The sequence below is a fragment of the Rhopalosiphum maidis genome, chromosome 4 (assembly GCF_003676215.2).
Source record: "Rhopalosiphum maidis isolate BTI-1 chromosome 4, ASM367621v3, whole genome shotgun sequence".
Taxonomy (NCBI): domain Eukaryota; kingdom Metazoa; phylum Arthropoda; class Insecta; order Hemiptera; family Aphididae; genus Rhopalosiphum; species Rhopalosiphum maidis.
The window spans coordinates 22124609-22138270 of NC_040880.1; the positions used below are offsets into that span (position 1 = coordinate 22124609).

Sequence of the window (13662 nt, forward strand, 5' to 3'; positions counted from 1 at the left end):
TTTGTTATTAATCATTTTCTATTATTATACCAATATGTATATTTATTGTGATCGGCCGACTTGAATCTAATATTATATTAATTATTAAGGTAATATTATATTATTGAGCAAATTAAAATTTATTTTTGTAAACATTTTTTTTATTTTTTCGGTATTAATTGTTGTACTTGATTATTAGAAAAATATTAATACAAATGTTGAGAAAAATGTTAACCTTTTTGAAGAAAACCTCCATTCTACAAGAAAAAGATCAATATAGTTAATAATTAATTTCATATTATATCTTTAGTATTCATTTACAATTTATTGAAATTAAATTTATATTAATTTAATATCATTAAATACCTATTTCAGAGGATGTCAGCGCACCGTTTGTTTTCCCTCTCTAGCCCACGCGCAACATAGACAAAACGCATTTACGCAGTCTGAGTAGTACTCGCTCAATTTTAGTTTCTAGAGTAAATATGCCTATAATAAAATATTTTGACAATATTTCTGAATACAAAATAATGAGTTTTTTTAAAAAAAATTAAAATTTTGAAAAGTTAAAGGTTATTTAAAAATGTTGTAATTTATAGCTATTTCTAAACTACATAATTAACGTTGTATTGGGGATAATGGAAAAAACTCATCGTTTTGTACTCAGAAATATTATCAAAATTTAATTTTATAATAAGTATATTTACTCTAGAACCAAAATTGAGCGAGTTCTAATTAGACTGCGTAAATGCATTTTGTCTATATTGCGCATGGGCTAGAGAGAGAAAACAAACAATGCGCTAACATCCTCTTAGGGATATTTTGTTAAACACACTACCTTAACTTAAAGTCAAAATTTTATTTTATTGACAATAAATAATTATATACCCTATTTATGGCGTATATTCATAATATATACCAATTACCAATAGATACAATATGTGTTTAAGATTAAAATAGTTTTGTTGAATTTATGTAGTTGTAATGTTATATCTAGAATAAAATAAAATATTTTAGAGGGGTGTCTTTTAGGGTATCTGCCGAACCTAGAAACTGATTGCAACCCTAACAATTTAGCACAATTTACGCCACTGCTTATACGTTTTTATACACAATCATTATAGTTGAAATAAAATAAAATTTTATACTTGTTTCTGTTAAATTTTATTACATATTCCACGCCATGCTGAAAAAAATTCCAAATATTCCACTGTATAGTTAAATATTATATATTTAATATTTTTTCATTATCCTTTTTTTTTTCTTGGATGCCCATTATTAAAACAGCATAAAACTGAACACTACAGATATATATTAGGTATAGCATTGATAGGTATACAATTTATCAAATGATATCGAGTAAAATTCAGTCTTACAAGTGTTACAGTACATATAACAGTCTTACAGTCATAGCACATAGGCGAAATTACCTATTTATCTTTTTAATTTAATCAACAATATATTGTATTGGTAAATTTTGGATGACGCACAAGGTGTACGTAATATCTTCATTCTTTATACTCGAAAACGTATGTTTATTATGTTTAATTCCACTAACAAATTGATCGATATTCAAATGAATAATTCTTTTTCTTTCTTTGTCAGTTTGTCATCTAAAAATTAAAAAAACAACCTGATCGTTTTTAATAAATGTTATATCAATATATTTCTTAGGACTCGAGGTAAGTTTATAGCTCCGTTTTTAACACCCATAAATCGCTATATTGTAGATCACACATGAATTTTGTTTCGGATCACAAAAATCGAATATTTTTAGGGTTTCCATTTGTCATGATTTTCTGTATTTTCCTATTGTTAAATTTTGTCATTTAGGGTTATGATAAAGCTTTACTTATTCTACATAAATGTAAAAATAACGACTATTTTATAGAAGAGCCAAGTCTTATGGTTAAAGTTTATACACCAAAAAAATGCTCGATTGATTTCGACAAAAAACAATTAAGAATACCTTGATAAAAACAAAACGATAATATTAATATTCGGCTAATACAGACATAATTTATAGGTCGAGTTAGTTATATCTAAATAACGCATATGCAAATCTACAGTTTTTGACCAGTTAAAAAAAGGAGCTATAGGAAGTTTGTTATAATATAACAATAATATATTATAATGAGAAAATAAATATTTAATAGGTATACAATATTATTCTATGATAACATTGTTTATTTGTTTACATTTAAATTGTTCTGATATTACTGATATAATCCTTTATTTGAGCCAACTTAAGTGTTTATCTCAATAAATAAAAAAAATTAAAATTAATGTATAAATAACCAAATATTAATGGAGCATTTTTTATGACATAATTAAATATAATCTGGCACACAATAATCATAGTCATAAGAATTGTTTGATTGATTTATAAAAGTATAAAAATATTACATCATATCATAAATAATAATAATATATTAGACAGCATCATTTTGTAACATTATGTTTTAATTAATTTATGCACTGTCTTAGTAGAATATGTATAAGTTTCAAATAGTGTATTGTAATTTTTACTTTTTGGTGCATGGTCTTCTTAATTATTAGTATTACTAAGATATATACACAAAAAAAAATTGATATAAAATTATATTACTCAAATATAAACAATTTTAGTATTAATTTTACAATAATAACAATTAAATTAAAGTTGGAAATTTTATATAATAATGAACTCATAATATTCTTAAATTGACTGTTGACAAATATTTTGTTCAAAATGAGATACAGTTAAATAAAATATAAAACACAATTATTGAACTTAAGAACTTAAAGAATAAGTATCATTAAAGGACATATATCAAAGCGTACATGTATGTAATTTACATAAATAAGGTGGTAACGGGCCATAATATTAAGTTAAACTAACTACTTAGCTTCATGGTAAAATGACTCTCTTGATACAAATAACAAGCTTTGCAAGAATGGTATCAAAACTATAATATTGAAAGATACCAAGTAAAATGTCAAATATTTGTATGTAATATCTAACAAAGGAATATGCCTCTTCAGTACATCGTCAATTATTTTCATACCACTTTTTATTAAAATTTTATCAATAATACACAGAAAGTACTTAATAATTAAGAAAAACATGACTATGCAACCATATCCTAAACCACTTCTGATCACAATCACACCTAATAAAAAAAAAAAATTTTATAAAATTACATATTTTAAATCTTTATTAATACATTTGTCATCCTAACAAAAATTAATTGCATATTTTTTCATTAAATTTCCCTGAATTTTTATTAAAAAAAAATTTCAGAAAGAAAATAGAAAAATATTATTATGAACAATTAGAAAAAAATTGATACTTAAAATAAACAATAGACTTTAAAAATTATATATTATTTCTTTAAATTTTTCCTCAAAAATATTGATAATTTGTATAATGTATACAATGTTTTTTTAGTAGTTCAAACAGGGAAAATAAATTAAAAATACATTAACATCATTTTTATGTTCTCAATAGTGTAAGTACTTACCTAAATCATTAATTGAAGGCCAATTAATAGAATTATTTATTGGATTCATAACACGAATATCATCTTGTATACCTAATTTGACAAGCAACCAACCTCCAGTCAATATACCCGCACAAGTTCCTAAAATAAGAGTTGTATCGCCCCTAAAACAAAAACATATTTATATTAAAATTTAAAACAAAGTAATTATATGCAAAAATTAAAGAAAAATTGATATAATATAAAATAATAATATATTACTTGAATCATCATAATTTATAAAAAAATACTACTTATTTTTAAGTATAACTTGTATATTACCTAGTTATTATTTATTTATATATATATAGTTGCACATTAATGAGTGAACACTTTTTTTTCAAAGCCAATTAATTTAAATAATTATATGTACGTATAGTTATCACTTATTTATATGTCCCAAATATAGAGTAAAAAAATAAATACTGTATACCAATTACTAAACAAATTATTTGTACTATAATAAAATATATAGTAGTCCAGTAATGTATATCCCTACATTTATTTTGTATAAGTAAAGAAGTAGTTTAGTTATAACCCATTTGTTTAGAACCAAATTAAATTTATAATTATATTTATATTTATAGATATGATGATGGTTTATCTTTGACCTACCCAAAAACAATTTTCAGTTAAATATTCTTACTAATACAATCTATTTTGGACACCAAAACATGATTTTATTTCAAAAACTGGATTTCTTAATCATTTTGAAGTATTGTATGTTTTATCATGAATAGTAGTCAAATTTATAAAACATAATGAATAAGCAAAATAAAATAGTTAAAAAAAAAACCCATTTTATTATACCAGAACATTCCTTGTTTTGTTTAAAACCTTAAAAAAGACATTAATAATTTATTTTAAATATGATTTACTTGGTAGGTGTCCACTGATCACTAGTTGGGTAAATGAGTATTAAGCTCACAGTAACAACAATAAATATCAATGGTGTCCAATTACTATACATAAGATAACGGTCTAATACATCAGCCAATGGTACAAATGGAATCAACAAAACAGTAGCTAATAGCAGGCCAGCAATCACATCCTAGAATAAAAATGGATAACAATTTTAAAATATTTTAATATTTATACAAATGTATAGGTATTTTAAGTTATTTTAATAGTTTTACTTAAATGAACAATGAATAATATTATTTATAATTATGCTATTAGTAAATTTTTTTGGTATTTATGTTATTATCTAAATTACTTGCAGTATTTGAGAATTTACCAGACTATTACTATTTAGTATTTTTATCTAATTTTTTAACTTGAAAATATTATAAAAATAAATGTATACATACATACAAATAAATTCAATAAAAATTATATTTTTTTGATACCATTCAAATAAAAGACATGAAATAAATGTTGTACATAGAGTACAAATACATACAAAAATCATAAATAAAATAATATCAATATATTTTATTATAATACTTAGTTGATAACTGTTATAATATTTTTATGTATTACAAAAAAATTGTTTATTGTAGGGGAAAAATGTTTTGGTCTTTCAAAATAAAATTGAATAATTTTCCAAATTAGTAGGATTATGGCAAAACATACATTCTGAATAATAATATACCTATACTCTGTCCAGCAAGAAAACATACCGCCATCTGACAAAAATTGGTTCTTCTGCGCATCCCCACGCGACATGCTTCTCTGGAAGAACCAGATTATATTTTGACCCTATGCCAATACATAGTATTATTTATTTCTATTTATTTTTTTTATTTTCAGGTATATGTATATCTCTATTGTATACATGAGTAACCTCAGACAACAGACTTTTGCATCTTAATCAATACTAATTAGTAAGTTACATACAAATGGACAAAAAAAACTATATATATAAAAAAAAAAACTACTGTAAAAATTGAGATTATTTTATTAATTAATTTTTATTATTTTAATTTATTCATATGAGTTAGTAATTTTTAAGAGCCCTGTAGATTTATAATATAACTAAACTAATGTACAAGTTAATGCTTGTATCAATAAATTAATATTTAAAAAGTAGTATCATTTCAATATGTTTTGTAATATATACTGAGTGATTCTTTTATTGAAGAACACTCATTATTTCAAAATCTATTAACTTTTTTTTTACATAAAATCTAATCAAGATAAAACAACATCTTTAAAATAATTTTATCATTATATATGTCTTATGTTTTTACTTTTTTGAATCATGATATAAATTTTGAAGTTCATATTTTGAAGCAGCATATTTATTGGAGTATTTTGATATCTAAAAACCTAAATTCGGATGAATATTATATTATATTTCTTAAAAATATTTATTGTTTATAACTTTATACACAGTTTAAACAATTATAACTCATTAACTATTTGTATAAATACTTTCTATTTCGATTTTAAAGTATCAATATATTCCAAAAAATATTCTGCTACAGAAATTGAATTTAAAACTTATATTGTGATTCAAAAAAGTAAAAAATATATATTGATAAAATTATTTTAAAAAATATTGTTTTATTTTGATTAGATTTTATGTAAAATAAAATATTATAAAAAAAAGTTAATAGATTTTGAAATAATGAGTGCTGTTCAATAAAAAAAATCACTCTGTATGTATGTTGTATAATATTAAGGTAAAAAATTAATCATTAAGATTTTAGGTAATTTGGTTACAGTTAAAATTATATACAATTTATAAATAAATGAATGATGAAAGTAAATGTATTTGTTATTTAAAAATAACTATTTAAATATTCATATTACTCTACTCTATAAATATGTTCTTGTATAAATATTATAACTAAAATATTATGAAACTTAACTATAATAGTAATATGCATTAAAAAAAAGTATACATGTATATCTTGTGGATTTGTTAATCAGTATGTGAATGCCATATCATTGGGAGTTAACTTTAAAATTAAATCCTAATTATTTCCATATTGTGAAAATTCTAGAAATAATAAAATATAGTTTTTCTCAAAGAGAATTTTTACTGGAGTTAAATAGAAGTGAAATGCATTGCCTTTTTAAAGAGTTATTCCAAACATTAAAGATAAAAATATGTATAGCTGTTAATAAATGCCATATTATTATAAAACTATTTTATCAAAAAAGGTTTATTAAAAATGTGTACCAAATAAATTCCAAACACATTACAATGTTAAATTATTCTATCTTTAGTATACTTATATCATATAAACTTGCAATAAAACATTAAAATAGTTTCAGATTCACCCACAGATTTTGTATTTTCACTAGAAATTAAATAACTCTATCAGTAATGCATTGAGTATTTATAGATTTCAATCTGTTTTTTTAATGTAGCCATTTAAACATATTACATAATAACTAATAAAGACGAGGCTAATATATTCTCTATATAAATTACAGAGAATCTTTATAATATATACAATAAATATTAATTTGAATAACAAGCTTGCTTCTAAAATGACAAGGTTTCCCCACTATTGGTTTTAAGAAAAAAAACAAACAACATTGATTGTTTAGTAACACCAAATTGGATAACCTAACTATTACAATGAACCTTGAGTATCATTGAATCAATGCTTTTGTGATTTAAACAATAATTGTTTATTTAGCGTAAAGATTAGATAAGATAGGAATGTATTATTTTTTTTTATATAAAACAATTTTAAATAAATAACTTACCAAAACTGTGTGCATACCCAAATATAAACGACTAAGCGAAATTAACATGCACCATAGCAATACTATTAGGATACCAATGTTGCAGTCGATCTAAAAAAGTTTATAAAAAAAAATTAATGAAACCAACAAATGTAAATATAGTTTAAATAATTGTTTTAATTAAGTACTTGATATCGATTTGAAATGTAATAGAAAACAGAAAATGGCAACGCAATACTAATCATAGCATGAGTTGATGGCATTCCATATTCAATAGACCATTTTGTTTGCAGTCTAATGACTGGGGGACATTGCGGTCTCGGCCACTGTACTATGTCTTTAATGGACTGGCCTGAACAGAAGTTAACATGAAAATAATGTTGTTAGAAATCTCATTTAAACATCAACAACAATCATTATTACCAATGTACATAACAACCGCCCAGACGAGCACCATTTTTCTAGCAACCGCCGAATCTATGTTCCATATCAAGAATGGTATGACGATAGCGTATCCAATTTCATCGCCGAGGTAAGTGCCAAACAAAAACAAGTAATACCAAAACTTGTTGGTGACATGATCGATTTCGTTTAACTTGCGCACCGTATTACCGTTGCTGGTCTTGGACTCGCCATTGTCCAGAGACGGAATGGCAGCACCGTTTTCCGACGGGTCATACCGCATCACTCCGAAAGACCTTTGAAAACGGGCGACCAGCTCCGGGTCTTTTAGGTAATCGACGCAATCCTTAACGGTGTCCATGTCTGAACCACCAGTTCGCACACGCGGTCGTAGAAAATGTTCTTCGAGCTCTGCACGAATATACTACGATACAGATAGGTAGGCAGGTAAAACGTTAACGGAAAAAAAAAACAAATAAATAAATCCGAGCAAAGCAGTCGGGCGACGATAACGGACGAATTTGCGCGGGTTTGGATTATAAGAATAGAATAAACAATAAAATCAAGCAACAGACTCTAAAACAGTTCCGACATCGCACGCGCGACAGCGGCCGAACACAAACTGAACGGTGTAATGCATGCACTAGCAACAGCCATTCGAATAATTTATGTAAATCACATTCTTCGATTTGACAAATCACATATTATATTCATCGGGCACGACGGTCTTCGACGTCCACGAACGGCATACCGAACAGTAAACACGGACGAGTGACACACCGAAACTATAAAGTAATAAAAACTCGACCTACCTACCTATTCGTTTTTTTTTTTTTCAAACCGCTCGACGTTGATAATTCACACGGTGGTGGATGGACGGGGAACGGGACGACCGGACGGCATCGATAAAATATTGATAAGTGATAACACTGTATCATCACCAAACGAGTATAATAATTATTATGTCATAGATTGTAGCTAAATATAGATATAATATACAAAGATATAACCTTTAAACCGTAGATTAAACGATTTTTTAAATGTACCTACATAGTGTGGACGTTTAGTCTACGTGTAAACTAAATTACACGATATACAGGAATCAGATAATGTTCAAGTCTAGATTAAATATGTCTAATTTATGGTCCAAGTAAGTTTATAGATCTTTCTTTTCCAGCAAGTCAATAGGTCATTACAGGGCATGGGTCTGCAGATTATAGAATGCAGAAATGTTAATCATAATCTTATGGTTATACTTGTCGACAAAGGTGGGGGCAAGTTAATAAAAACAATTAGCTCAAGTGAATACAAGATCTTTAATCTAAAAGTTAATAATTAACAAATAATAAATTCAACTCGGCAAGTTGTAGGTCAATAAGCATAGGAAAATATGTTAACCCAGTTTAAAAAATTAATCTTTTTAATTAGTACCTATATAAATCAAATAAAGTGTAGTCAAGTTTTATCTATAGATTCCTCTAAATTATTTTATCAAGAAAATTTGTATTGTAGTATTAATATTACAGATTGGTTTTATTTAAAACTATATGGTACCGCGTGCGCCGTTGCCTGCCAAAAGTACAAATTTGTTTTGGCCGATGCATAAACGTTAAAACTTAAAATATATAATACGAAAACTTTAATGCTTACAAGTTACAATAATATATACCAATATGTATGGGCGTTATGTTTATTTATTATTTATATATAGGTGTATGTAATATATATATAATTTATATGCTGCTGTGTCACTGTGTGCATAACAAAAACGATATAAAATAGTTCAATTTTTTTAATTAATTTAAATATCAATGAATATAGATAAATTAAATTAAATTAAATTAATACATAAATATTAATTAATTTTCAACATCAAACATACGCTACACATACCTTAAATAATGTGTTTACTAATTAATGAAGAAAAAATGGTCAAACGACTGACGATTTAGGATTTTCTTATATATAGTTACCAGACTGGCGACTGCTGCAGTTTCTTGGTCTAATTGTGAATTTACAACTAATTGACTTATTACATTCCCAATTCATTCATGTTTGAGATATAGCCGGTATAGGCTTAACACTTAACTCGCTTAAGTGTGATTAGAATACTTAAGCTATTTCGGGATCTTAATGGAAATCCAACTGTTAAAAGAGTTTTGTCATCTGCAAAATCGCCAATAAAAACAACTACTGTTCTTTTAGAGATTCTATTTTAAATATTTAGATGTTATGAACTTACAACAAAGTTTTATCTTCTATAAATATACATTTAAGAACACTAAAATAGTATAAAGCTAGTAATAATCTTATTTTGTATCATTCTTTCTTGTGTAAAAAAATAGGTCGTTCACTAACACGAAATAAACTTACACATCAATAATTATCATTAACTATGGTTTCATATGGTCATCCAAGATCTAACAATTAATACGTTTAACCTTTTGCATTTTAACAGGAGATGCAAATATTAGGATGAAACTGAACAATTGAAGGACATAACGCTGACAGTCAAATGGCTGAAAGTATTATAGATAAGGTCATCACATTACGAAAAGCCAACAATAATTATAAATACAAAAGCTTGGCACAAAAGGCGAAAAATATATTAATAGGAACTTATCACATTTGATATTACTGTATAATATTAAAGAATAAGAAAATATTAACATGTTATTTTTGGTAAGAAAAATTATGGAATACATTTTCAAAAAAAATAAAAAAACATTTAGTGTGATTCCCGGTAAAATCGCTATAATTTTGTTAAGAAAAGACTGGCCAAAACAAAATAAAAACCATATTTGTTAAACAAAGTCGAACAGCTGTTAAAACAATACACGGAACTGAAGAAACTACTTAATATAATTTATAGATAAGACAACATTATTAATTCGTTTTTTATAATTAATTTTTAATTTTTGTATCTTAATATAAAGTCAATTTTCTTATGTCAATCGACATAGTTGTTGTTGTTTTTTAATTCGAGGACCCTAATACCCTATCAATCTATCATATTTTAATTGAAATAACTTAAGGTTAAGTTAAGTTATTTCTAACTTTATGACTTTACGAGTGTCAGCCAAAATTTGTGTCACTGGTATAATGGTATATCAGCTTTATGAAAGTACTTCACTCATTAACACATTTTATTAACTAGACGATTACAGACTTAATACATAGTGTTATGTTTAAGGAGTCAAATACACATACATTTTGGAAGTCTTAAATAAATAAACAGGAAAGTACATTTTTTAATTATTAAATAATATTTAATATTTTCAATTTGCTACAAATTGAATTATTTATAAAAACTTAACTAAATAATAGTAGTAACTAAAATGATTAAAAATGTTAAGTTTCGCAAAGGCGGCAAATTTATAAGAACGGAAGTTTTTGTACCTATATATTTATTAAAAATTATAATAGTATAAAAAAATAATATCCTTACAGTATACATATACACATTATATATATTTTGTATTAAAAATTTATAATTTTGTAATTTGTTCTAAAGTAATGTTAGCCGTTAGGTACCAATAAACAATTTCAGGTTTGTATTTCTTTCAATTGGAAAAATTGAAAAGCATAGAGATCCGAGAACAAGCAAAACGTCTTCAAGATATATATGTAGATAATTTAGGAAGTTCTTTTCCCAATGAATGTGTTCACTTTTAATCAAATATGAAGAACCTCGAAGTTGGTGAAAAGCCAAAAAATATTCAGCAAATGCTTTTGTATTTATTAAAAATAATGATTTTTCTGAAATGTATTTCTAGATTTTTATTGTATTAAGAATGTTTTTATGTACAATATATGATTTGCATATATTATCATTTTTTTCATTTTTTTTGAGGGGGGGGCCAAAATTACGTTGTCCCGGGACGCATATTGTCTAAATGCACCTCTGAATACAACTCACTGTTTCACCGCGAATTAAGATACAATTTAGATAGGATTATTATAGATCTAAGTAATTTTTTCTCAATTTGAATCGTCCGCCCATTTCAAACTGAAACGTAGAATTTATATTAAATTTAGCTATGAATGATATAATATTATGTGACGCAATCTCGTGATTAGATTGGCATTATACATACCCGACGCCTGATATGTATTATACTGCAACCAAACATACAAGATTTCTTATCACTATAATGGGTATCATCGTGATTTTTGCGTCGAACACACGTTCCCGCCTTCCAGAGTTTTAATTTTCGATGTTATCGTAAACAAAGCGTTTCAGTGAGCGACTACACCGCTCACTATTTTGTTGTCGTCCTTCGATTCTTGTCAGTTTTACTGTTTTACAGTTTCGTCTTTATTCTTTAGTAGGCACGTCCGATTGTTTTTCGAATTGCCATCACGTGGACTTGGCCAAGACCAGTAGTCTTGTCGACGAACGTCGGTCCGCAACGCTTGTTCTGGTTTTTGATGAATGCTACGAGATTGATCTACAGTTGCATAACAGAGTGTCGTCATAGGTGATCGCAATGGCCGAACGTCTGGAAGATTTAAATCTACCGGTGACGGCGATCACTCGTATCGCTAAGGAAGTGTTACCAGCCAACATCATTGTGTCAAAAGAAGCCAAGACCGCGTTGGCCAGAGCGGCGTCCGTATTCATATTGTACGTAAGCAATCAAGCTACCACGATCGCAACCAGCAGGAACAAGAAGACCATCAGTGCCCAAGATGTACTGGAAGCATTGTCCCAGGTCGATTTTGGATGTCTGATCGAACCATTACAACAACTATTAGAAGGTATGTCAATACATTATATTATACGATTCACCATCATCTGATTGTATTAGTAAGTGATGGATAAACGTCTAGTCATTGTTGTTTTTCAACAGTGACTGTGAAAAGTATTTGAAGTTGCTTATTAGGTATACCGAAATACCTATTATGGCTATATGTTTCAATTTGTTAATGAAAACAGGTCTTAAAGAAATATTTTAAGTCATTAATAACTTATTATTTTGGTAAATCAATATAATAATTTCACCGATATATGTAAAATGTTAATTGCTATTACATTTGATCAAATTATCAAATAATCTGTAAATTTATGATCCAAACCTAAATAGTTATAGTTTTTATTGTTGGGTTGTTGGGATCTAATTAGGTACCTAATATATTTTACTTTTAATTAAATTATCAGATGACTAGTTGTAATAACAAATATAATGTCTAAAATTAAAAGAAAAAATAGTAAGTGATTAAATAGGTTATTATAGATTACATATTAGTTGTAATTAGATAAATGATTTGAATTCGCAGTTTTTTACCGTGCACACAGAATAAAAATTAAAGTAAATAAACCAACTCATTTAAACTTTCACTAGTAATCAAATTGAAAATACAAGTATATTATCATAATTGATCATTACTAGTATAATATAATATAGCACTATCATCATAGAATTTTACATAGGTACCTAACCTTTTCTAGAAAAAATAATATTTATCCTTATAAATATCTATTCGAGTATCTATTACTCCTTTATTTCCCTAAATTACATTTCTTACTCAAACATATTTGATCACCATCCATCACTAGAATCATAGATTAAATAACACAATACCAATGCAATAATTATTACTTATTATTTTAATTTGGATTTGACTTACTACTAGTAGCACATGGAATGGTAAGAGATGAGTAAAATATTTATTTAAACCTTCTCCTGCCACCATGGGAAACTAGGGAGTCAAATACAAATCCAAATGAGCAATAAATAATTTCATTGTATTGTAATTGCATTGGCGTTAACATATTTAATCATTGATAGAACTATGATGCAATTTTAGTGTTTAAATTACTGTGCAAAATGTCTGTTTTATGTGTAACATTTGTATTGTTTTTTCTTATAGACTTCAAATCGACAAAACAACAAAAGAAAGATACCAAAAAGCCGACACCAAACAAAAACACAGATGATGCCGATGTGATTGATTTGGTTGACGATGATCTGGAATTATGATTATTATTAAGTTTTTTTGAACATTTATTATTTTTATTATAAAATATGTAATTTTTAGTACAATAAAAAAAATAAATGTATTATAATGTATTAACATGGATTAATTAAATAACAGTAATAGTATATGAAAA

The 13662-nt window shown here is 26.2% G+C and overlaps 2 protein-coding genes across 2 annotated transcripts; one reads left to right on the top strand and one right to left on the bottom strand.

The window, feature by feature from the left end:
- Positions 1-2646: 2646 nt before the first annotated feature.
- Positions 2647-7908, bottom strand: LOC113561123 (sphingosine-1-phosphate phosphatase 2-like). The gene is made up of 6 exons (XM_026967352.1): positions 7569-7908; positions 7334-7497; positions 7167-7256; positions 4379-4551; positions 3483-3625; positions 2647-3131 (listed from the first exon to the last, which is right to left on the bottom strand). The coding sequence occupies exons 1-6, from the start codon at positions 7906-7908 to the stop codon at positions 2860-2862; spliced, it is 1182 nt and encodes a 393-aa protein (XP_026823153.1). The 3' UTR covers positions 2647-2859.
- A 3842-nt stretch (positions 7909-11750) lies between these two features.
- Positions 11751-13662, top strand: LOC113559237 (DNA polymerase epsilon subunit 3). Its single transcript, XM_026964887.1, has 2 exons — positions 11751-12308; positions 13422-13662. The coding sequence occupies exons 1-2, from the start codon at positions 12038-12040 to the stop codon at positions 13529-13531; spliced, it is 381 nt and encodes a 126-aa protein (XP_026820688.1). The 5' UTR covers positions 11751-12037; the 3' UTR covers positions 13532-13662.